Source organism: Aedes albopictus, chromosome 1 (assembly GCF_035046485.1).
Source record: "Aedes albopictus strain Foshan chromosome 1, AalbF5, whole genome shotgun sequence".
Taxonomy (NCBI): domain Eukaryota; kingdom Metazoa; phylum Arthropoda; class Insecta; order Diptera; family Culicidae; genus Aedes; species Aedes albopictus.
In genome coordinates this window covers 46,780,631-46,804,795 of record NC_085136.1, presented here as the reverse complement: position 1 = coordinate 46,804,795, position 24,165 = coordinate 46,780,631, and the positions used below count along the sequence as shown (strand labels likewise).

At 42.0% G+C, this 24,165-nt stretch overlaps 1 protein-coding gene across 3 annotated transcripts in view; it reads right to left on the bottom strand.

Moving 5' to 3' along the window:
• LOC109402678 (uncharacterized) overlaps window positions 1-24,165 on the bottom strand; it is a 176,792-nt gene that overhangs the window by 24,424 nt on the left and 128,203 nt on the right. For 2 of the 3 annotated variants that reach the window (XM_062844456.1, XM_062844457.1), the window contains exons 4-7: window positions 4,834-4,982; window positions 4,197-4,413; window positions 1,865-2,223; window positions 1,617-1,785 (exon numbers count right to left, since the gene is read on the bottom strand). In XM_062844456.1, coding sequence (XP_062700440.1) covers window positions 1,617-1,785; window positions 1,865-2,223; window positions 4,197-4,413; window positions 4,834-4,982 — 894 coding nt within the window. The remainder of the gene's footprint in view (window positions 1-1,616; window positions 1,786-1,864; window positions 2,224-4,196; window positions 4,414-4,833; window positions 4,983-24,165) is intronic. The other variant, XM_062844458.1, reaches the window with a different exon arrangement.

The following is a 24,165-nucleotide window of genomic DNA, read 5'->3' as shown; positions in this document are numbered from 1 at the left end:
AAAAGAGCTCTGGCGAGTATGCATCGCGGAGTTCATGATCCATTTTTTAGGCAGAAATGGTGCCTGCTAAGCTCGAATATTCAACAATATTAGAATCAAGAAAATCAAGAACGGAACCAATCGATGCCGTAATCGCCTGTTTTCGAATAGGATGAATATGGGAGCGTGAGATTACTGATGGCACTCATACCCTACTTAGATGAGAGATCTCCAAACGTTGCAGCTAAAAAAATGATGCGAGTTAACTGCAAGTGAGTGCAGCTTTTTGAAGATGAATGCTCGCATCTCTGTACAACACAGCAGTGCTTTAGGTTCGCTTTGGTTTGTGTATTGCCGATTGTCTACTGAAGTTATTATAGATTGTTCATTACTTTCGGATTGAAAAGGCCACGTAGTCTTGGTGTTTGAAATACATACGAGGTTTATGAATTGCACACCGTTTCAATACGGGGTATAAGTGCCTTCTTCTGGGGTAACTAGTTTCTCCTTTTTAGTCTAATGATCCATCTAATTGTAACTGTCATGTCGATGGTTTGTTGGTACATGAATCAATTCAATTTGTTTGCGTTCAAAATAAGACACAAATGGCCACAAACGGAATTCAACAAAATAACCTCAAGCATTGAGTCTGTGACTTAAAGCGAGAACTTGTGTTCACAATTGTGTGAACTGAAAGAATCATGCCACAAGGAACCACAGTTTATGGTGCCAAAATCCTCTAAAATTATGCTGATTGGATCGGTTTATGACTGAGTTTTCTACAAAAGTTTGTTCCAAGTAATGTGGAATAGATGATAGATAGCCATCTCATCTTGTACATTCAATTTCAAATGTCAAAGCAAAACATTTGGCTCGAAGAATTCGTTTTTTTTTTTGTTAAAACTAAAGCAATTTCGTCGTACAACAAGTAATTTATTTACAATTAAAATTCGTGAATTCATCTACAACATCTGTTCCATTCTACATAACAATATAAAAAGTCAAACTACCTCAGCGTATACTATTCTACGTTCTACCATGTCAAATAATACGAGTGTTAGTTCTCCTATGGAAAATTGGCATTGTTAGTCCTCAGAATGCCAATTAGAAAAGAAAGAAAAAAAAACCTTCCACTTACTAGGTTAGCCTTAATCTCCCCGAACCGTAAAAAAACGGAAGCAAACTCAAACACCCGGAGGAAGCTGTCATCTGTGGAAGCTGAAATCTTTTTGGCGAAGCAGGTGTTTTCCACGTGACTCAAAGCGATGAGGTAGGTTGGCGGTGAGAAAGTGTCACAAGCAGTCTAGAAAGCGGTTCTGTACGAATTTTGATGGTGCAAGGATCGGTGTTTAAATAGGTTTCGTGTGCTTGTTAGAGGTGTCGTCTATATGTACAATTAGGCTTAAGCATTGCAACATCCCGAATGAATGCGAAAAATCATAAATAAATAAGATAACAAAGCCCCAGGAACTCATAAAAAAACGGGGGTGAAGCATGACCAGAACTAGAATGGATTTTTTTCTTCTGAAAAATGTCTGAGTGTATCACAGCGCAAACACCGATAGCTCATCGAGAAAGACAGACGTGTCCACGAAGGGGATCTTGCTAAAGAGGAAACCGATTACTCGGCTAATCACCTTGATCGTGACCGAGGACCGGTACACCTGGGGAGCGTCCGCATTCTGGATCAGATCCATCAGGCTGCGGTCGTCACCCTCGGTTCCAGTGAGGATCGATTCGTCATCATCGCCTGGACCCGTTCGGTCTTCGAAGCCGCGCAAGCAGCGGGTGCACATTTGGCCTTGCCTAAAACGAGATCGGAGATCGAATTAGTCCGGTTCCAACGCCAAGGAAGCTGCAAATCTACTTGGACACCGACACAGACCCCACTAACCTGACTTCCTCCAGGATGGACAGCTCCTCGTGCACGGACTTCATCTCCTCGGTGGTGTTGATTTGCACTATCTTGCTCTGGAGGATCTGGTTCTCCTGGGCGATGGCCGCCAGCTGTTCCTCGAGTTCGGCCACCCGGTTCTGCTCGGCGATGAAACACTTGCGGGTCTTCTCCAGCTCCTGCATTATCCGGATCAGTTCTTCGTTCTCCTCGGCCAGGTTCAGATCGGAGAGGTTCTGCTGGTGTTGGCTGATTCCCAGATGGCTGCCGTCGGTGACGTCCGTCGAGTGCGACTGGTCCCGGAAGGCGAACGAGAAGTTCTCCGGCCGGGAAGTGTCGATTTCGGTGATCTGGAATAGGCATAATTTAAGTTAGTAAGGAACACCTAGAAGGATTTCAGGTGAAATTCCTGAAGGAGTTCCTGTTGGAATTCAGGGAAGAATTCCTGAAGGAATTGCTAGTGGAATTCTTGGAGAAAATCCTAGTGGAATTCCTGGTGGAATTCCTTGAGGAATTCCTGGTGGGATTACTGGAGGAATTCCTGGTGGAATTCCTGGAGGAATTCCTGAAGGAATTCCCGGTGGTATTCCTGATGGAATTCCTGGAGGAATTCCTGGTGGAATTCTCAGAGGAATTCCTGGTGAAATTCAAAGAGGAATTCCTGGTGAAATTCCCAGAGGAATTCCTGGTGAAATTTCCAGAGGAATTTCTGGTGAAATTCCCAGAGGAATTCCTGGTGAAATTCCCAGAGGAATTCCTGGTGGAATTCCCAGAGGAATTTATGTGGAATTCCTAGAGTAATTCCTGGTGGAATTATTTGTGGAATTCCTGGAGGAACTCCTAGTGGAATTCCTGGAGAAATTCCTAGTGGAATTCCTGGAGGAATTCCTAGTGGAATTCCTGGAGGAATTCCTAGTGGAATTCCTGGAGGAATTCCTAGTGGAATTCCTGGAGGAATTCCTAGTGGAATTCCTGGAGGAATTCCTAGTGGAATTCCTGGAGGAATTTCTAGTGGAATTCCTGGAGGAATTCTTAGCAGAATTCCTGGAGAAATTCCTAGAGGAATTCCTAGTAGAACTCCTGGAAGAGTTCCTAGTGGAATTCTTGGAGAAATTCCTAGTGAAATTCCTGGAGGAATTCTTAGTGAAATTCCTGGAGGAATTCCTAGTGGAATTCCTGGAGGAATTCCTAGTGGAATTCCTGGAGGAATTCCTAGTGGAATTCCTTGAAGGATTCCTAGTGGAATTCCTGGAGGAATTCTTAGTGGAATTCCTGGAGGAATTCCTAGTGGAATTCCTAGAGGAATTCCTAGTGGAATTCCTGGAGGAATTCCTAGTGGAATTCCTGGAGGAATTCCTAGTGGAATTCCTGGAGGAATTCCTAGTGGAATTCCTGGAGGAATTCCTAGTGGAATTCCTGGAGGAATTCCTAGTGGAATTCCTGGAGGAATTCCTAGTGGAATTCCTGGAGGAATTCCTAGTGGAATTCCTGGAGGAATTCCTAGTGGAATTCCTGGAGGAATTCCTAGTGGAATTCCTGGAGGAATTCCTAGTGGAATTCCTGGAGGAATTCCTAGTGGAATTCCTGGAGGAATTCCTAGTGGAATTCCTAGAAGAACTCCTGGAAGAGTTCCTAGTGGAATTCTTGGAGAAATTCCTAGTGAAATTCCTGGAGGAATTCTTAGTGAAATTCCTGGAGGAATTCCTAGTGGAATTCCTGGAGGAATTCCTAGTGGAATTCCTGGAGGAATTCCTAGTGGAATTCCTTGAAGGATTCCTAGTGGAATTCCTGGAGGAATTCTTAGTGGAATTCCTGGAGGAATTCCTAGTGGAATTCCTGGAGGAATTCCTAGTGGAATTCCTGGAGGAATTCCTAGTGGAATTCCTGGAGGAATTCCTAGTGGAATTCCTGGAGGAATTCCTAGTGGAATTCCTGGGGAATTCCTAGTGGAATTCCCCCTGGGATTTCTAGTGGAATTCCTGGAGGAATTCCTAGTGGAATTTCTGGGGGAATTCCTAGTGAAATTCCTGGGGGAATTCGTAGTGGAATTCCTGGGGGAATTCCTAGTGGAATTCCCTCAGGGATTTCTAGTGGAATTCCTGAAGGAATTCCTAGTGGAATTCCTGGAGGAATTCCTAGTAGAATTCCTGGAGGAATTCCTAGTGGAATTCCTGAAGGAATTCCTAGTGGAATTCCTGGAGGAATTCCTAGTGGAATTCCTGGAGGAATTCCTAGTGGAATTCCTGGAGGAATTCCTGGTGGAATTCTTAGAAAAATTCCAATTAGAATTTCCATTTTCATATGAAATTTGCTGTAAACTTACCTCATCTTCCTCGGGTCCGCTGACGTCGCCGTCGCCCAGGTCGGATCCAACCGGTCGTAGCAGGACGCCATCCTTGCCATTTCGTCGGCCATCGCTGCTGTCATTCTGCAACCGTTCATTCTTCTTCCGCTCCGCCTCCAGCTGCCTCCGGACGTCGTCCAGTGTTTTGCCCAGCTCTTCGACCTTGGATTCCAGGGTTTCAATGTTGCGACACAGGCTGAAACCATTGCGAGAGAGAAGCGGTATTTTGTAACACAATTAAGTTTCTATTTCTGTGGCCACATGATGCGACGCAGTTCCGAAAATAGGTTATGTTTGTTTGGTCAAGCGGGCGACGGGATCCACATGGGACCGAGACAATGACTTAGATAAGTGCTTACGCATGCGATCGAGAGGAGACGACGTGATCTGATCTTTTGTTATTGTTTGGACGATCGCTTCGCCCAAAATAGATCGCATGCGTCCGACTTTCGTCGTTGCTCTTAATCATGAGGAAGGTGTGTTCGTCTTTTCCTTCGTCAACCGTATCACGTCCATCTCCCAACCAAAAATGAGGATTGACGTAAATGAGTTGTTTATCCACAAACAAATTGTTTTCGAGATCAACAAACGCAGATTTTGAAGGAAGAATACTTACGTTTTGACATGCTTCTTTTCGGCTTGGTTTTCTAACGCTAACTTGTACTTGTCCCGTTCGAGGTCCTGTATGCTGACTTCCAGCTGTTCGTAGATCTTCATCCGCGAGTCGTTGACCTCCCGCAGGGCGCCATTCTGTTTCGTTAAGTACTGCAAATCGGAAAAGAGAAAAGAGGAATGAATTCCTTTTTTTATATTTTTTTTTATTTAAAAATGGATATGTTTTCAAGTTTTGCAATGTTTTATTTGAGAATAGGCTCCAAAAGCCTCATCTAGATTTTTGGTTTAAACCATAAAATATAATCTAAGAGTGCATATATTTACTCAATTTTTGACGTTTATATTGGCCGTGGTTGAAAATACATACATATATAATTTTCAAATTTTAAATCTATTGTCCCGCCCTTAGCTTATAACACTCACATTGAATGATTTTTTTTTCACCGTGTATGTCAGATAGGAACATTTTTAAATTCCCAGTGCGAAAAATGTCGAATTTCATCTCGTCAAGGTCGACCTCAAATGTCAAACTAGAACTTTATACCATTTTACTTATTGCGAATTTTCTCCTTCGTTTTTCGAGTTCGAGTAAAGTGCAATTCTGATTAGAATACCAAGCTTGATCGTATTGTTCATTAAAAGCAAGATTTCGTCTTTGATGTTTGGACCCTATTATAGAATTTGAGAATGATAAAAAAAAATCTAGAAAAGCTTTAATAGATTTCTTGGAATGATTTCTCGAACATCGTTATGTTATTTTTGAAATCTGGAAACACAGCTAAAGTTATTTCACGCCGTAGAATTAGCTCCAGTACAAATTTCCCAATAGGAGGAGAACGTGTTTCTTGAGCCGACCTACTGAGGGTGTTATAAATAGCGTTTTTGGGGGTATTCAGGGTGTTCCAGGGCCCTCAGGAGGTTTCGGGTATGTTCTACGGGGCGTTCCAAGGGATTTCTGAGCATTCTAGAAAGTCTCATAGGAATTCCATGGTGTTTAAGGGGATTTCGGAGGCACTTCATGGCATTTTAAGGCTTTCAGGAGCGTTCAGGGACGTTCCAAGGAGCTTCGATGAATTTCAAGGACGTACCAATGATGAGCCTGGGGCTGCCAAGGGGTTTCAGGGACGTTTCAGTGTTATTCCAGGGGATGTATCTTTGAAATTTCCTTGCAAGCCCCCTAAATCCCCTGATTCTGAAACCCTCCTGAAAGTGCCTGACAAACCTTTATACGCCTTGAAACTGTTGAACCTGAAAACCCCTGTTCCAGGGTGTTTCAGAAGCGTTTCAGGAGTTTACCAGGGATTTCAGGAGCGTTACAAGTGGTTTCAGGTGGTTTCAGATGCGTTTTGTGGGCGTTCCGGACGCTTCAGGAGTGTTGCTAGCGGATTCAGGGAGCTCTCGGGTGGGTTCAGAAGTGTTCCATGAGGCTTCAGAGATTCTCTGGGCGTTTCAGGGCATTCCAGGGGATTTCGGGAGAATTCTAGGAGTGTTCCAGGGGTTCTTGGGCGACTTCATGGGTATTCCATGGGGTTTTAGGGGTCTCAATGGCATTCTATGATGTTTCAGGGGCATTCCTGGGTTATCCAGTGGGGCTTCAGGGTGATTCAGGGCGTTCCATGATGGTCTAAGGGGTTTCAAAGGGCTTAGGAGCGTTCCAGGGGGTTTTAAGGTGTTTCAGTTGCGTTACATGGGGCGTCAGGGGTTTCAGGAGCGTTGCTAGGGGTTTCAGGGGTCTCATGGGCGTTCCAAAGGTGTCCCAGGGGCTTTCAGGTGACTTTAGGAGTGTTCCACGAGGCTTCAGGGTGATTCAGAGGCGTTCCATGATTTTTCAGGAGCGTTCCATGAGGTTTCAAGGGTTCCATGGAGCGTCAAAGGGTGTTTAGGAACGTTCCAGGGGGTTTTAAGGTGTTTCAATTGCGTTACATGAGGCTTCAGGGGTTTCAGGAGCGATGCTAGGGGATTCAGGGGGTCCCAGGGGCGTTCCAAAGGTTTTCCAGGTGCTTCAGGGGATTTCAAAGGCGTTTTGGGGGCGTTCCAGGAGATTTTGGAAGCATTCTAATGGTGTTACAGGGGTTCTTAGGGGACTTCATCCCGAGCATCCCGAATACTGACACATAACTGCAGCATACCAAAGGCAGGTATCACACCAAGACGAGATATTTATCGGTTACCCAGGTATTGAAAATAACTTATTTTGGTATTTTGTAGGTATTGATAAAATACCTCGACGAGTTATCGGTTTGGTGTTGAGGGCTGCTTGAGGTATTATTCAGTTATGGAAAACCATTATTTGTATGGAAAAATCGCCGATTATTATTTAGGTATTACCATACCTGATGCCATTACTCACGTGTTATGCACAGAATACACACCAGTTATTATTTTAGGTATTTTACCTCTTATGCAGGGCTTCTCAATACCTCGTTCAGGTTATAGGTATTCGGTTTGGTTTTCTTCAGTCATTTTCTCCTTCTCGAGATGGGTATTCCATGAGGTTTCAGCAGTGTAGCTAGGGGATTCAGGGGGTCCCATGGGGCGTTCCAAAGGTGTTCCAGGGGCTTTCGGGTGACTTCAGGGGTATTCCAGGGTATCGGAGCGTTTTATGTGCGTTCCAGGAGATTTTGGGAACATTCTAAGGGTGTTCCAGGGGTGTTTAGGGAACTTAATGGGTCCATGGCAGTCTTCCCACGAACGCAACACATGTTCAACTTCGGTACGATTACTCGCACCGTGTACTGTACATATGTTCGTACTTGTGTTTGGAACGAACTCTGAACATAAGTACACGTTTGGGTACAGATTTGTGTGTTGCGGTTTAAACACCAAGTCAGAGTACAGGTGGAGTTTAAATACAGCAGTACTTAGCGAGTTCGGTGTTCGTTTGGGAAGACTGGTCCATGGGGCTTCCGGGGATTTCAAAGGCATTCCAGGGAGTTTGAGGAGCATCCAGGGCGTTTCAGGGGCATTCCTAGGATTCTAATGGGGTGAATTCAGGAGCGTTCTATGGGGATTTCAGGGGGTCCCTGGGGCGTTACAGGGAGTTTCAAGGTATTTAAAAGGCATTTTAGAGTGTATCAGGAGCATTCCAGTGGTAGTTCAAGCGGTTTCAGGAGCGTTCCAAGAGGTTGCAAAGGCGTTACATGTGGATTCAGGAGATTTCAAGAGTGTTCTACAGAGCTTCAGTTTCGGAGGCATTCCATGGTATTTTAAGGGCTTTCAGGGGCGTTCAGAGACGTTCCAAGGAGCTTCGATGATTTTCAAGGGCGTTCCAATGATGAGTCTGGGGCTCCCAAGCGATTTCAGAGGCTTTGCATGGATGTTCTCGGAGATTTCAGACCGTTTCAGTGGTGTTCTAGAACCCTCCTGGAAGGCCCTGAAAAACCTTTATATGCCTTGAAACTGTTAAACTTGAAAACTCCTATTCCAGGGTGTTTCAGGGGGTTTCAGGAGCATTCAAAAGGTGTTCCAGGGGCTCTTCGATTTGTGCAGAAGTATTCCTGATGCGCCTGGAGCTCCTAAGAGGTTTCAGGAGCGTTTCAGAGGTTTACAAGGCGTTCTAGTTACGCTCCTTCCTCATACCCCTTCATGGGGCATTAGGGTGGGGCAAATTTCAAAAAATCATTTCAAATTTAATTTTCTAACATTATTTTTCTAGACTAAATCGGTCATTCTAGAACCCAAGTGAGCAAAATTTGCGCTCAAAATTGCGATATCTCTACTGGTTTCTGAGATATTTGAAAAAAAAGGTCGTATTTCTGTATTTTTTTGGGTTGGCTACCAAAATATGACATTTTTTTTTCAAATATCCCGGAAACCGGTGTGGAGATATCGCAAATAGCGCAAATTTGGCCCAACTGGGTTCTAGAATCACCTAATTAGTCTAGAAAAATTATGTTTTAAAATTAAATTTGACATGTTTGTTGGAGGTTTGCTCCAGCAAAAAATCCACTTAAACCCTTTGCACCACCCCTAAATATCAACCGAAATAGCTCATCTTTGCACAGCTAACTTATTACGACCTGCGGATCACTTTTCACTTGGGAAACCATATCCCGGAGAGTTTTTTTTAATTGGCTCCACCCTAATGGGACATGAGGTGGTTTCAGAGAAGTTCTAGGAGCGTTCCAGGGATTTCAAGGGGGATTCAGAGGCATGTCAGGGTGTTCCAGGGTATTTCGGGAGCATTCTAGGACTGTACCAGGTGTTTTTAGGGGACTTCACGGGTATTCAATGGGGCTTCAGTTGGTATCGAAGGCATTCCAGGAAGTTGCAGGAGCATTCCTGAGATTAAACTGGGGTATCAGGCACATTCTATGGAGTTTCAAAGTTTCAGGGGTGTTCTAGGGGGCCCTAAGGTAGTTTCAAATGCGTTCGAAGATGTTCCAGGGAGTTTGAGGAGCATTACAGGGGCTTTCAGAGGTGTTCCATGGGTGTTCCAAGGGTGTTCCAAGGAGACCCAGGTAAATTGAGAGGCATTTCATGGGGCTTCAGGGGATTTCAAGTGGTCCCAGGAGCGTTCCAAGGAGTTTCAGAATGTTTCAGAAGCATTTCATCCAGCGTTGGAGGAGCATTTCAAGAGTGGTCCAAGGATCATCAGGTGCATTACAAGGGGTTTCAGAGGCGTTATATGTGGCTTCAGAGAGAATCAGAGACGATATTTTGGGGAAGAAGAGAGAGAGAGAGGTTCTGAGGTACATATTCCAGGGGTGGATTTAAGGGGATCAGGTTCGTTTCACGGGATTTTAAGGGGTTTCTGAGGCGTTCCAAAGCTATTTTAGAGGCATTAGGGAGTTTCAATGTGTTTCAGGGGCGTTCCATTATATTCCAGAGGCGTACCAAGGATGTGCCAGGGGCTCTTGCAGGGGTGTAACAGGGGTGTTTCAGGTCGTTTCATGGGCTTTCCAGAGGATGTATCCTTGATATCACTTGAAACTTTGAAACACCTGGAAACCTTTCTGAAAATTCCCTGAAAGCCTTTTTTGAAAGCCCCAAAAATTCTCTGGAAACCCCTCCGAAACCTTCCTGGATGTCTCTGAAAAGCGTATATATGCCTTGAAACTCCTCTGAAACTTCCCTGAAACGTCCCCAGCTCCAAGGAATCCCGCAAACCTCTTCGAAACCCTTCTGCAACTCCCATTAAACTTAAAAATCTGAAATTTTAACCGGAGTTAACCGTTTAACAATTAGCTCAAATCGTCCAGCAAGATGGCTTGGGCGTTCTTTAGACAGATTATAGGGGTACTGCTACGAGTTTGTCGCAAGTTGCCTTGTCAAAACATGGTTTTCCGGCGAAACTAATAATTAAGTGAAATGCTGGATGAATCAGAATCAAGTGTTCGACTGGCAGACGAAGTGCCAACCTCGTTTGTGAGCTTCTGACGGACAAAAGCAGGTTGATACATTTCGCTCGAAGAAGCGTTTATAAAGTTTCCTCTGCCGATGACCGTATTGCATGTGTATATCGTGTGGCAGGCATGGCAGCTATGGAAGTCAAATAAATTTGCGATAGAAAAACGAATCTCTCACCCTAAGCATTGGTCATTACAGATGTGGCTAAAATTTGTGAGGGAACTTTTAGGCTCGTCAATGAAGAGAGAGAATGCGCAATGTAGAACAATATGCATGTTTTATTAGCAATTTCGCCACAGTTATTGACTGAGAGCTTTCATTTTTGAAATCGTATCTCATGCTGCAGGCACAAAGATTTGCTAGTTAGTTTGAAGTTATTATAGAAATAAATTTCCATCACAAAAAGATCTTGGATTGTCAAACACCATGAATGAACCTTTTCTCTACTTCTCTATGGTTGTCATAGGTCTTACAGAATCTATTGTTTTATAATAAGATGGTCAGCTTCATTACTGAAATGTATTATACATTTTATAGCCAATCTTCACCGAAGACTTGGATGATTGAAAAACAATCAATTTAACTACAGCAATCTGAGACACACATGTAACCTCGCTACTCTCGGTGGACCACAACAAATTAAATCATCTTAATAGCCCTAAATTATGGCCACCCCGCCGCCACCAAGACATTCCAAACCCGGTCGATTGCCATTTTTTTCTTCTTTTCGAACCAAATTGTGATCGATCCGAACCAAACAGACTATTAAATCATCCAATTTTCAATTCTCTGCAAAAGATCTTTACCGAATCGCGCGGGCTGCGCAAATCGCTCCACTAAAGATCCCCTCGGCTTGGAACGTATGATGGCGGCGACTTAACACCTGCCACAGCACTACTGTGGTAATGGCAATGGCACACCTTGTGGTGGACCCCACAACGAACTTTCGGGCGTTACACGATGACGAACGCGAAGATCGGCGGAGAAAAATGTCCATTACATCAGCAGCGATCGTAGCTCCAGCTTCTTCGTCTAAGTTGAGGCGAGATGGACCACCTCAAAAATCCATCAGAAATACAGCGGGATTTTTTTTCTGGAACTAACTTAGAAGAATCATAACGCATTGTTTCCACTATGCTGCAAGTTCTTCGGATATAAATTTTCGAATCATTGACATTTTTGTTTTTGCCTTTCTCGTGCACCGAAGTGTACTGAAAGGCTATATGTTCACTCAAAAAACGAATTTTCGATAGAAAGCTCCGAGGGCTAAGCCACATATACCAATCAACTCAGTTCGTCGAATTGACATGATGTCTGTATGTGTGTATGTATGTATGTCTGTGCGTAAAAAAGTTCACTCACTTTTAAGGCTCTTCCAATTGGCCGAATTTTTGGGTTATAGCTCGAATCGAACCGGAATTTTACCGCATTGTTTGCTATAGAAAATGATCCGGATCGGTCAAGGCGTTCCGGAGTTATGAACATTTCAGTGATCCGGACCAGCACCGGTATAATTGACCGTATGCAACACTGAACCAAGTTCCATCATGCGACACACCAAACTGCGGCGAATTTTGTTTCCTTTAGCACGGTTGACGAATTTTGTACAGAAATCAACACTGGAGAACTGAAATTCCACGATGTCGGCCTACAATTCAAGATGACAGCCGAATGTTCAAACTGGCGGCTTCAAATTCAAGATGGCGGCTGATTGATAGAGTTTTAGGCACTAAAACCATGCAACCATGGGATTTTTTTTATTACCGAACAGGTTTGGGCCGAAAGGTCCCCGATTTCAATGAAAATTTCCCCAGAGCTAGAGGTCGTGGGTATATGAACATATATGAAATTCAAAAAATCATAAGTCCAAAAATTACGATTAAAATATCCAAGATGGCGTCTCAAAATTCAAGATGGCAGCTGTTTTATGGAGATTTAGGCTCTAAAACCATTCAAAATAGGTATATTTGGTATGGAAAAGACACCCGTAGTTCAAAAATCGCGACCAGAATATTCAAGATGGCGTCTCAAAATTCATGATTGCGGCTGTTTATTTGAGTTTAAGAGTTTAAGGCTGAAATATTAAGAGCCAGAAAAATGATATGATATCTGGTGCCATGAAATGGATATCTGTTAAACTATGAAAGTGCGATGTTCATCAACATGTCACTTGAGTTTTGTTGAAATGGTTTTTTTAAGGCACGAGAAAGGCACCATCACTGCTAGGTGGATTCCTTTTTTTTTTTTTCAAAGGTTAACAATGTAAGTTGACTGCATTGTCCTTGTTGTTGCTAAAGCATGTCCATCTGCCCCCTCATTCCCTCACGCGCTGCAAACAGTAGTGCGAACAAACATAATTTGATTTAACCATACCAAGGCTGACTCTTTTTTTCGCAGTTTTTTCTCCTTCTGCTGTTGTCGATCATTTCTCCGTATTTGTTGTTGTTGGTGGCGGAGATCAACCGATGATGACGGTGCCTAATGATGTCTTAAATTATTTGAAAATTAAATCAGCCATCCATCCATCTCGATCGATCGGTCGGCTGTTCGAGCGGGGCCATTGAACGCATGGTTCCGATTCAGTAATTCGGTTAAAAATCGGACCACTTTTTTGTTGGGGTCCATTCATCTTCTGTTGCGGCGAGGATTGCGACTCAATCAACATCGAAGGCGTGAACCGTACACACAATGGCAATGTATGGCACAGGCGCGCAAGATGCCAAGTGCGTAATTTCGTCAGCCTGTTCGGGTCGAAGTCAACCTGCTGCAGTGCACACACACAGTCGAAGGACACGGATTTTAGATCGATTTTTTCGGCATTGTTTTGGGCAAAATTTTGCGCAAAATTGTTGCATCGATTAATTTTGACGGCGGTTATTAGCGGTCGAAAAACAAGCGGATTTAATTGCTGAATGATTGATTGATGGCGGGGAATAATTACGGTTAGTCGGGGTTGCGCGGAATCGATGCGATGTGTGGGCCTCCAAGCTCCAATTTACGGAGCGGATTCTGTAATAGTTGGACCAACAAGCAGTATTAATTAACTAGATGGGGGGAAAACCGGCGGACAAAACAGCGATTTTCCGAGTTTTGCAAATTATGCATCACAGGGGCCATCTAGATCATCCAATTTGCAGAACGCAGAACCGAACTATTTGAACAACTTGTAGCATCTTAGATGGTTATGACGTTAGTTGAACAAAAACACAAATTTAGGAACCTCGAAAATTAACCTGGTGATGTGATTCCCCTGTTTATAGAGACGAACCAGCCAAGGGCTGAAAGTCTCTTTAATAAAGACAAATCAATCAATCAATCAATTCCCCTGTTTAATGAGTAAAGGATGAAACATCAAGCAAATGTTAAATAGTATGGAATGAGCTCACCAGGTGCATTCATTCTTTACTTCATTTCACATTGTCGTATGTACAGAACACAGCAATTTCTTTCAAAACCAGAATCACATCCAAGTAAACATTAGCACTATATTACGCCTCTTTCGACTCATAGAGCTGTTAGGCGACCAATTTAAGGATTATCAGCTCCTCAATAGCACTAGTCTAGTCCCGAGATGAACGACAGTGCCTTGTGCGTACCTGAGCAGGCGTTTCGTCTACTTCTTCCTCACTTGGGACAAAGAGTTGGGTACTTCCACAGTTATTCCACAGCTCTGGCAACGACCATTTTTGTATGTGTTTTTGGTATGTGACAGGCACGAAAATGCTTAATACCCAAGGAAGTCTAGGAAATTTCCATCACGAAAAGTTTCTAGACTAACCGGGAATCTAACCCATCACCGTCAGCATTGGTCATGCTGAATACCCACGCGTTATCAGGTGTTGATATAAGGGCCCTTGACTTCCATGTTTTTGCTCATATTTCTCGTTTGGGGTCACCCCTTAGTATGCTGCATCGTGCATAAGTTTGGGGTCACCTTCCAAATGAAGTCTGAGTCGGATTTTTATTCAAATCGTCATTGTTTTTGGTGCAACTCCAATTCCTTCTTTGATATTTGAATGGCAAGTCACAGAAATGGTTATGAAATGTTCATAAACTAAGTTCTAGACTAAATAAAGGTAGATAATGGGGTATAAAATCCATACTAAATCAGCTAAGTTCGTTATATAAAGCGCGAAAGAGGATAGAAGTGAGATAAAAATGACTAATTCGTGAATTCTACCCTATATAACTGTAAGTGTTATAACTACAAACATACCATCACCCTAAAATCCATAAGTTTCAGGAATGTTACATATTTTATTTTAATAAATATGCCATATCAAAAAATTATCCCTTTGCTTTGCACCAAAACCCAAAATCTCGAATGTAATAGTACATTCCGAGAAATGTCATTCGTTGTTATGGATTTTAGGGTAATGGTATATTTGTGGTTTTAACACTTACTGTTTTATGGGGTAGAATTCTCGAATTAGTCATTTTCATCTCACTTCCATCCTCTTTCGCACTTTATATAACGAACTTAGCTGATTTAGTATGGATTTTATACCCCATTATCTACCTTAATTTAGTGTAGAACTTAGTTTATGAACATTTCATAACCATTTCTGTGTCTTCCCATTCAACTATCATAGAAGGAATTAGAGTTGCACCAAAACAAATGACGATTTGAATAAATACCCGACGCAGACTTCATTTGGAAGGTGACCCCAAACTTTTGCACGATGCAGCATACTAAGGGGTGACCCCAAACTTTTGCACGGTGACTTGTAAACCTAACTCGATCATTTAAATTATGTTATGAATTTTTCCGCCAAAATCTAATAAATGGCTCTCAAAGAGGATAGAATAGGGTTCTAATGCAACTTTAATTTTGAAATTTGGTCGACCCAATTTTGAACTACACGGAAAACAATATTTCATACAGATTTAGGAAAAACATGTTAGTTTAGGAAAACTTTTCATACTAAAAAATTCATATGAAATTTGTGAAAAGTACCTACGAATCAAATCTAACTCTTTATCTTTCGAAAGAGTCAAAGAACGAGTGGATTGAATGAAAGATGACTGAGATATAACCGAAAAACCTTTCCATGTTTTTGAGGGGGTGACCCCAAACTTTTGCACGGAAGTGTATGTGAATAAATGTAGTAGTTTGCTCTATAGTCTAACGGCTACGCAGTCTTGGGGTTAAAAAAAAAACGAGTTTTATTATTTACCCGACGTCTCGACATGGAGATAGTGTCTTCCTCAGGGGGAAAATAAATATTAACGTTTTTGGTCAAATGAAGACACTATCCCCGTGTCGAAACGTCGGGTGAATAATAAAACTCGTTTTTTTGAACCCTAAGACTGCGTAGCCGTTAATCTATAGAGTCAAGATTACAGTCGATTTCCAACAGCAGTACTAGTTTACTGTACGAAATTCGGCGTTCAGTGCTGTACTCAAACCAGAATGATACCCCACTGGTCAGTCTAATCTCAAGAGGACGAAGGAATTATTGGAATCGATCAAGATCACCCCACCCCTCCCCCATTACTCTTTTTGTGGGCTAACTAACATCCAATTCAATATTGGGGCTTGGATGGAGGAGGCTACACTACTTGAGTACCGTAGAATCATTAAGGTCATCCAAACTACTTGGGAAATAATTATTTGAAGATCTTCATGCGTTATGACCGTTTCTGATCACTTTGCCCATGAAATTTATTTACGTTGATGATCACTGGATCCAACAATTTTACCAGTACCTAACTTGGTAGCCGGATACTCCTTGAAATATCAATGGCATTCAACAATTTTTGAAGTTTGAGTCACTGTTCATCAATATTGCGGCATACAGTAACTGCAACGAATGTTCGTCGAATATAGGTACTGAAAGTAATCTGAAAGTAATCTCACGAGAATATTTTAGAGAATTTCTTTGACGCATTGCACAGTGGTTGAAATCGCGAAAAACACGATCGTGGGCATTTTGAGTGTGATAATGTGAAAATAATATAATGTGATGTTCTGCAAAGTTGTTACATATTTTAAGGAGCAACTTTTGATAACTTTTGATTTTTGATAAATTTACCCAAAAGTTAGATGAAAAATCTATTTTCTACAAAAGCAAAGAAAACTAAATGGTGTCTTCGGCAAAGTTATAGATAATATCATGCAGAAAAATATTGCCGAAGAGACTTTTGCTCTATCTTTTGAAATGAGCGATATATAATAAATTTAGTATAAAAACCCCTTAAAACCTTGAAAAGCCACTAAATGCTTTATATCTCTTTTGGATTAGGTTTTCGAGGCTTCCGATGTTCTGAAGACTTTTTCATTATGTTATTGTGCATCTTTTTTCTAAAGACAGTGTTGCCATATTTTCATTGTTTCTATGTGATTTTTTAATTTTCCTATAAAAAATGACTGTTTTTAATAATGAGATATCTCGAAAAGTTGCAAAAAGTTGCAAAAAATTCAAAGCATGATGAAAAGTTGAATAAAATTGCTATCTTATACAGGTCAACTGATGAGTTGCTCTCTGTCTCTTCGATGCTTAAAATCTGTTTGAAAATTGTCACTTTCACACTTTTAAATGTTGAAATAAATACTTTTTCCATGTGATAATCTAAAAATTGTGCTATACAATGTTCAGCAAAGTTGTTGCATATTTTTAGAGCAAACTTTTGACAAAATTACTTTTTCAAAAAATTGCCTTAAAGTTAGATAAAAAAAAAATTTTTCTTGGGAATCCGCAAATCAAAATGGCGTCTTCAGGAAAGTTGTTCTAAATGGTAAATGGAAAAACTTTGTCGAAGACACCATGACTCTATCTTCAAAAATGACCATTTTAGAGCTGATTTTATGAAAAAAAAACCTTAAAAGTTTAGAAAAACATGAAAATTTCACTTAACTTTTTTATATTTGAATTTCTTGACATGGAATGTATTAGGAACTATTTTGTATTCAATAAATGCACAATTTTGTCGAAGACACCAAGAAGTTATCTTGAATATTTCTCTTGATAACATGCGTTTTCAAAGAAAAAAAGCACATTTTTGAACCAAAATATTTTTTTATCTAACTTTAAGGCAATTTTTTTGAAAAAGTAATTCTGTCAAAAGTTTGCTCTAAAAATATGCAACAACTTTGCTGAACATTGTATAGCACAATTTTTAGATTATCGCATGGAAAAAGTATTTATTTCAACATTTAAAAGTGTGAAAGTGACAATTTTCAAACAGATTTTAAGCATCGAAGAGACAGAGAGCAACTCATCAGTTGACCTGTATAAGATAGCAATTTTATTCAACTTTTTATCATGCTTTGAATTTTTTGCAGCTTTTTGCAACTTTTCGAGATATCTCATTATTAAAAACAGTCATTTTTTATAGGAAAATTAAAAAATCACATAGAAACAATGAAAATATGGCAACACTGTCTTTAGAAAAAAGATGCACAATAACATAATGAAAAAGTCTTCAGAACATCGGAAGCCTCGAAAACCTAATCCAAAAGAGATATAAAGCATTTAGTGGCTTTTCAAGGTTTTAAGGGGTTTTTATACTAAATTTATTATATATCGCTCATTTCAAAAGATAGAGCAAAAGTCTCTTCGGCAATATTTTTCTGCATGATATTATCTATAACTTTGCCGAAGACACCATTTAGTTTTCTTTGCTTTTGTAGAAAATAGATTTTTCATCTAACTTTTGGGTAAATTTATCAAAAATCAAAAGTTATCAAAAGTTGCTCCTTAAAATATGTAACAACTTTGCAGAACATCACATTATATTATTTTCACATTATCACACTCAAAATGCCCACGATCGTGTTTTTCGCGATTTCAACCACTGTGCATTAGGGCAGTTCAGATTTCAAACATGTTAAAAATGCAAAGCTCCCATATGTTCATTACAATCCTTGGTGCAAAATTAGAGTCCTGTCAAATTTTCAGCCATTTCGGTGGTCATTAAATGGTGGCCCAAAAGCAAAATAGGTTTGTATGAGAATTACTATGGAGAATTTTCAAAAAAAGTTCTCCGCGTTGTAAAGCATTCACACATGGATAAAGTAATAGGGTCAAAGTCAAATTGAATTCTTCAGATCATAATGATGAATGTTGCCGAAGACCGGAACTCATTTCGACAATCGACAAAAAAGATATTAAACAAATTCCCACTCGCATGCGCACCTTCACACACGATGTCCTGCAAGGTGTGCAAGAAGCTAACACGCATACTATGATTGCGTGTCAAGCGTGTCGGTCGAGCTGTGGTCTTCTGTTTAAGCATGCATGGATGAATATTGATTAATAAATTCTGTCTCGTGAGTTTAAATGAGTTGCGGTCTTCAGCAACATTCATCATTGAGATCTGAAGAATTCAAATTGACTTTGACCCTATGACTTTATCTTTGTGTGAATGCTCCAAAGGGTGAAGAGCATTTTTCGAAAATTCTCCATAGTAATTCCCATACAAACCTATTTTGCTTTTGGGCCACCATTAAATGACCACCGAAATGGCTGAAAACTTGACAGGACTCTAATTTTGCACCAAGGATTGTAATGAACATATGGGAGCTTTGCATTTTTAACATGTTTGAAGTCTGAACTGCCCTACTGTGCATTGTCGGAAAACACTCAAGATGATTTAGTAAAAGAATCCTCGAAAAAAAATCCTTGAATTAATTTGGAGGAATCTCGAAAAGAACCTCCGGAGGAATTCCATCTGAAGAAATCTTTCGAGAGTTTTGGTGCAATCGCTGGAAAAATTATAAAAGGGTCTTCTCGGGGTGAATTCCTGAACCATTCCCTGGAGAAATTTCCGAAGAACCCTTGAGGATGTTTAGATGGAATCCCTGGGTAAATTTTTGAAGATTTCCTGGAAGATTTCCTGAAAGAATCGCTGGAAAATTTTCGGGGAAGAATTGGAGAAATTTCTGGCAGAATTAAAAAAAAAAATCCGTGAGGTATCTTTGCCGATGTTTTAAGGGAAGTTCTTAGGAAATACCTGAAGAAACCCTCGGATAAGAACGTTGAAGAAAACCAACTTTGGGATATTTTAGGCGGAATTTGAACCCTTTTAAGACATTCCTTGAATCGTTCCCTGGAGATGTCCCTAAAAAAACTCATTAAGGAATCTCTGGAGGAACGAGTTCTCGGAAAAAAATACAGAATCTGTAGACGTTTTCCTCAAAAATCAGAGGAGAAATTTATGAAGGAATCCTCTGCAGAACTGCTGGGGGTGTTATTTAAGGAATTCATGGCAGCAAAGGACGTATTTCCTGAACGATTCCGTGGATGAGCTTCTGGAGGATCTCTTGGAAACAGTGTCGGAAGAATTCCAGGATGAATTACTGAAGCAAACTACTAGAGGGATCCTTGGAGAAATTGCAATCATTGGAAAAATCTCTGATAGAATCGCTGGCGAAAATTATTGGAGAATTGCATGCATCCTTGAAAAAGCTTCTGAGATGATTTCAAGAAGCAACTAATGCAGAAATACTTGAAGGATTTTTTTAAACCTGCTGATATTCCTTGTCAAATCCATGGAGAAATTCTCTGGTGCATCTCTGAAGAAAATGCTGGAAGAATTCTTCAAAGAATCCCAAGAGTAATTGCTGGAGACATCTTCAGAGCAATTCCTTTAAAGAACCTATAGATGAAATCCTGAAGGAATCACCAGAAAAAATATGAAAAAGTAAGTGCAATAATCTGTCGCGTAATTCCTACAGAAATACCTGGAGAAAATCTCAAAGGAATCCCTGAAGTAATTGAAAAATAAAGCCCAGGAGGAATTCGCAAAGGAATCTTTAGAGGATTTCTTGAAACAATACCAGGTGGAATTTCTGAATTCCTAGAGGAAAAAGATTCCTGGAGGCGTTTCTGAAGGAATCTGGAAAAGTTAATGAAAAAACTTTAGATGAATTCCTGAAGGACTCCCTGGAAGAGTTCCTAGAGGAATCCCTGGAGGAATTTCTGGATGAATCCCTGCAGAAATTCCTGAAGGAATCCTTGGAGGAATACCTGAAGGAATCCCTGGAGGAATTCCTGAAGGAATCCCCGGAGGAATTCCTGAAGGAATCCATGGAGGAATTCCTGGAGGAATCCCTGGAGGAATTCCTGGAGGAATCCCTGGAGGTATCCCTGGAGGAATCCCTGGAGGAAACCCTGGAGGAATCCCTGGAGGAATCCCTGGAGGAATTCCTGAAGAAATCCCTGGAGAAATTCCCGAAAGAATTGCTGGAGGAATTCCTGAAGGAATTCCTGAAGGAATCCCATGAGGAATTCCTGAAGGAATCCCATGAGGAATTCCTGAAGGAATCCTTGGAAGAATTAATGAAGAAATCCCTGGAGGAATTCCTGAAGGAATCCCTGAAGGAATCCGTGGAGGAATCCCTCGAGGAATTCCTGAAGGAATCCCTCGAGGAATTCCTGAAGGAATCCCGGGAGCGATTTCTGAAGGGAATCTCTGAGGAATTCATGATGGAATCCCTGGAGGAATTCCTGAAGGAATTCCCGGAGGAATCCCTGCAGGAATTCCCGGATGAATCCCTGCAGGAATTCCCGAAGCAAATCCCTGAAGGAATTCCCGCAGGAATCCCTGAAGGAATTCCCGGAGGAATCCCTGAAGGAATTCCCGGAGGAATCCCTGAAGGAATTCCCGGAGGAATCCCTGAAGGAATTCCCGGAGGAATCCCTGAAGGAATTCCTGAAGGAATTCCCGGAGGAATCCCTGAAGGAATTCCCGGCGGAATCCTTGAAGGAATTCCCGGAGGAATCCCTGAAGGAATTCCCGGAGGAATCCCTGAAGGAATTCCCGGAGGAATCCCTGAAGGAATTCCCGGAGGAATCCCTGAAGGAATTCCCGGAGGAATCCCTGAAGGAATTCCCGGAGGAATCCCTGAAGGAATTCCCGGAGGAATCCCTGAAGGAATTCCCGGAGGAATCCCTGAAGGAATTCCCGGAGGAATCCCTGAAGGAATTCCCGGAGGAATCCCTGAAGGAATTCCCGGAGGAATCCCTGAAGGAATTCCCGGAGGAATCCCTGAAGGAATTCCCGGAGGAATCCCTGAAGGAATTCCCGGAGGAATCCCTGAAGGAATTCCCGGAGGAATCCCTGAAGGAATTCCTGGAGGAATCCCTGAAGGAATTCCCGGAGGAATCCCTGAAGGAATTCCCGGAGGAATCCCTGAAGGAATTCCCGGAGGAATCCCTGAAGGAATTCCCGGAGGAATCCCTGAAGGAATTCCCGGAGGAATCCCTGAAGGAATTCCCGGAGGAATCCCTGAAGGAATTCCCGGAGGAATCCCTGAAGGAATTCCCGGAGGAATCCCTGAAGGAATTCCCGGAGGAATCCCTGAAGGAATTCCTGGAGGAATCCCTGAAGGAATTCCCGGAGGAATCCCTGAAGGAATTCCCGGAGGAATCCCTGAAGGAATTCCCGGAGGAATCCCTGAAGGAATTCCCGGAGGAATCCCTGAAGGAATTCCCGGAGGAATCCCTGAAGGAATTCCCGGAGGAATCCCTGAAGGAATTCCCGGAGGAATCCCTGAAGGAATTCCCGGAGGAATCCCTGAAGGAATTCCCGGAGGAATCCCTGAAGGAATTCCCGGAGGAATCCCTGAAGGAATTCCCGGAGGAATCCCTGAAGGAATTCCCGGAGGAATCCCTGAAGGAATTCCCGGAGGAATCCCTGAAGGAATTCCCGGAGGAATCCCTGAAGGAATTCCCGGAGGAATCCCTGAAGGAATTTCCGGAGGAATCCCTGAAGGAATTCCCGGAGGAATCCCTGAAGGAATTCCCGGAGGAATCCCTGAAGGAATTCCCGGAGGAATCCCTGAAGGAATTCCCGGAGGAATCCCTGAAGGAATTCCCGGAGGAATCCCTGAAGGAATTCCCGGAGGAATCCCTGGAGGAATTCCCGGAGGAATCCCTGTAGGAATTCCGGAAGGAATCCTTGGAGGACTTCCGGAAGGAATCCCTGGAGGAATTCCGGAAGGAATCCCTGGAGAAATTCCGGAAGGAATCCCTGGAGAAATTCCGGAAGGAATCCCTGGAGAAATTCCGGAAGGAATCCCAGGAGAAATTCCGGAAGGAATCCCTGGAGAAATTCCGGAAGGAATCCCTGGAGGAATTCCGGAAGGAATCCTTAAAGGAATTCCGGAAGGAATACCTGGAGGAATTCCGGAAGGAATCCCTGGAGGAATTCCGGAAGGAATCCCTGGAGGAATTCCGGAAGGAATCCCTGGAGGAATTCCGGAAGGAATCCCTGGAGGAATTCCGGAAGGAATCCCGGGAGGAATTCCTGAAGGAATCCCTGGAGGAATTCCTGAAGGAATCCCTGGAGGAATTCCTGAAGGAATCCCTGGAGGAATTCCTGAAGGAATCCCTGAAGGAATTCCTGAAGAAATCCCTGGAGGAATTCCTGAAGAAATCTCTGGAGGAGTTCCTGAAGGAATCTCTGGAGAAGTTTCTGAAGGAATCTCTGGAGAAGTTTCTGAAGGAATCCCTGGAGGAATTTCTGAAGGAATTCCTGGAGAAGTTCCTGAAGGAAGCTATCGCTCCAAGGATTCCTTCAGGAATGCCTCCAGGGGTTCTCTCAGGAATTCCTCCAGGGATTCTCTCAGGAATTCCTCCAGGGGTTCTCTCAGGAATTCCTCCAGGGATTCTCTCAGGAATTCCTCCAGGGATTCCTTCAGGAATTCCTTCAAGGATTCCTTCAGGAATTCCTTGCAGAGATTTCTTCAGGTGTTCCTCCAGGGATTCCTTCAGCAATCGCTCCAAGGATTCCTTCAGGAATGCCTCCAGGGATTCTCTCAGGAATTCCTTCAGGGATTCTCTCAGGGATTCCTCCAGGGATTCCTTCAGGAATTCCTTGCAGAGATTTCTTTAGGAGTTCCTCCAGGGATTCCTTCAGGAATTCATCTAGAATTTCATCAAGAAGCCTAAACAGGCCTTAAGTAATCAGGATCATGAGATAATTTGTATGAAAATATCGTTAGTGTTACATCCGTTTTTTTTCTGACATAGTAGAAGATAACAAGATGTAACATAATGTTGCGAAATTTTCATACCGTGTATCTCAGCACCATGATAGTTGGTGTGTTTGGCAACGTTGTTAAGCTAGTAAAAGTCTTACTGGTAGTGGCAGTTTGGCGCTGGCGATCACACAAATTTCGATATATCTCAGGAAATCGATCACTAAGAAAGTTGGTTTCTTCTGTAATGTTGTTTGGTTCATCAAGGTCTCTCAAGGTAAGCGGGGCTAGTTGCGAGTATGTAGAAACATGAAACTTCTATTTTATCATGAAAATATTCAGCAAGCTGTAACTGTTTATAAAGTGCAGCAAAATTCTGGCGTTCGATTTGAATAGATCGTATGTTTGCTGTGATTCCTATGCTGATAAGACCTATTCAAATTGAACTCAATTGGATAACTTTATGTACATGAAGTAAGAACGACTCAAGTAAAATGATATTTGAGTGTTTTTCGTCAAACTGATAGATCTCAGAATAAGGTGAACCAAATGAAATGAAATTTTGTACATTTATAACTACGCATTCGACTGGACTTGAATATTCACATAAAAAACAAAATCACAGCTTGAGAAGTACTTTATGGAAAAAGACACAAGTTCCACCATATTTGCAAATGTGTAACTAGCTCCACCTCATGGCGAAATTTCAAAACAAGTTGTCCATTAGCTGTAAGCCCTTGACCTACCAAACAACATTGCCGAAGACACCAGCTTACTAAGTGATCAGAGTCCTTAGATAAATTTTATAAAAAACTTGTTCGATCACTAGCGTCGCCTAGTGGAAGAGTTCCGAATCAAACGACCCAGCATCTGTTGGTCCTTCACTACCCTAACAATTTTGCCGAAAACACTAATTCTGTAAGTTATTAGGATCGTGAGATATACATAAGAGAAAATTTTCCTGAGTGTTACGTTTGTTTGTCTGTGATTTCTGTTTCAACTGCACAAGGAGTATGCGCATATCATGTGCCCTCTACTCTTTGCGCGAAACACATACAA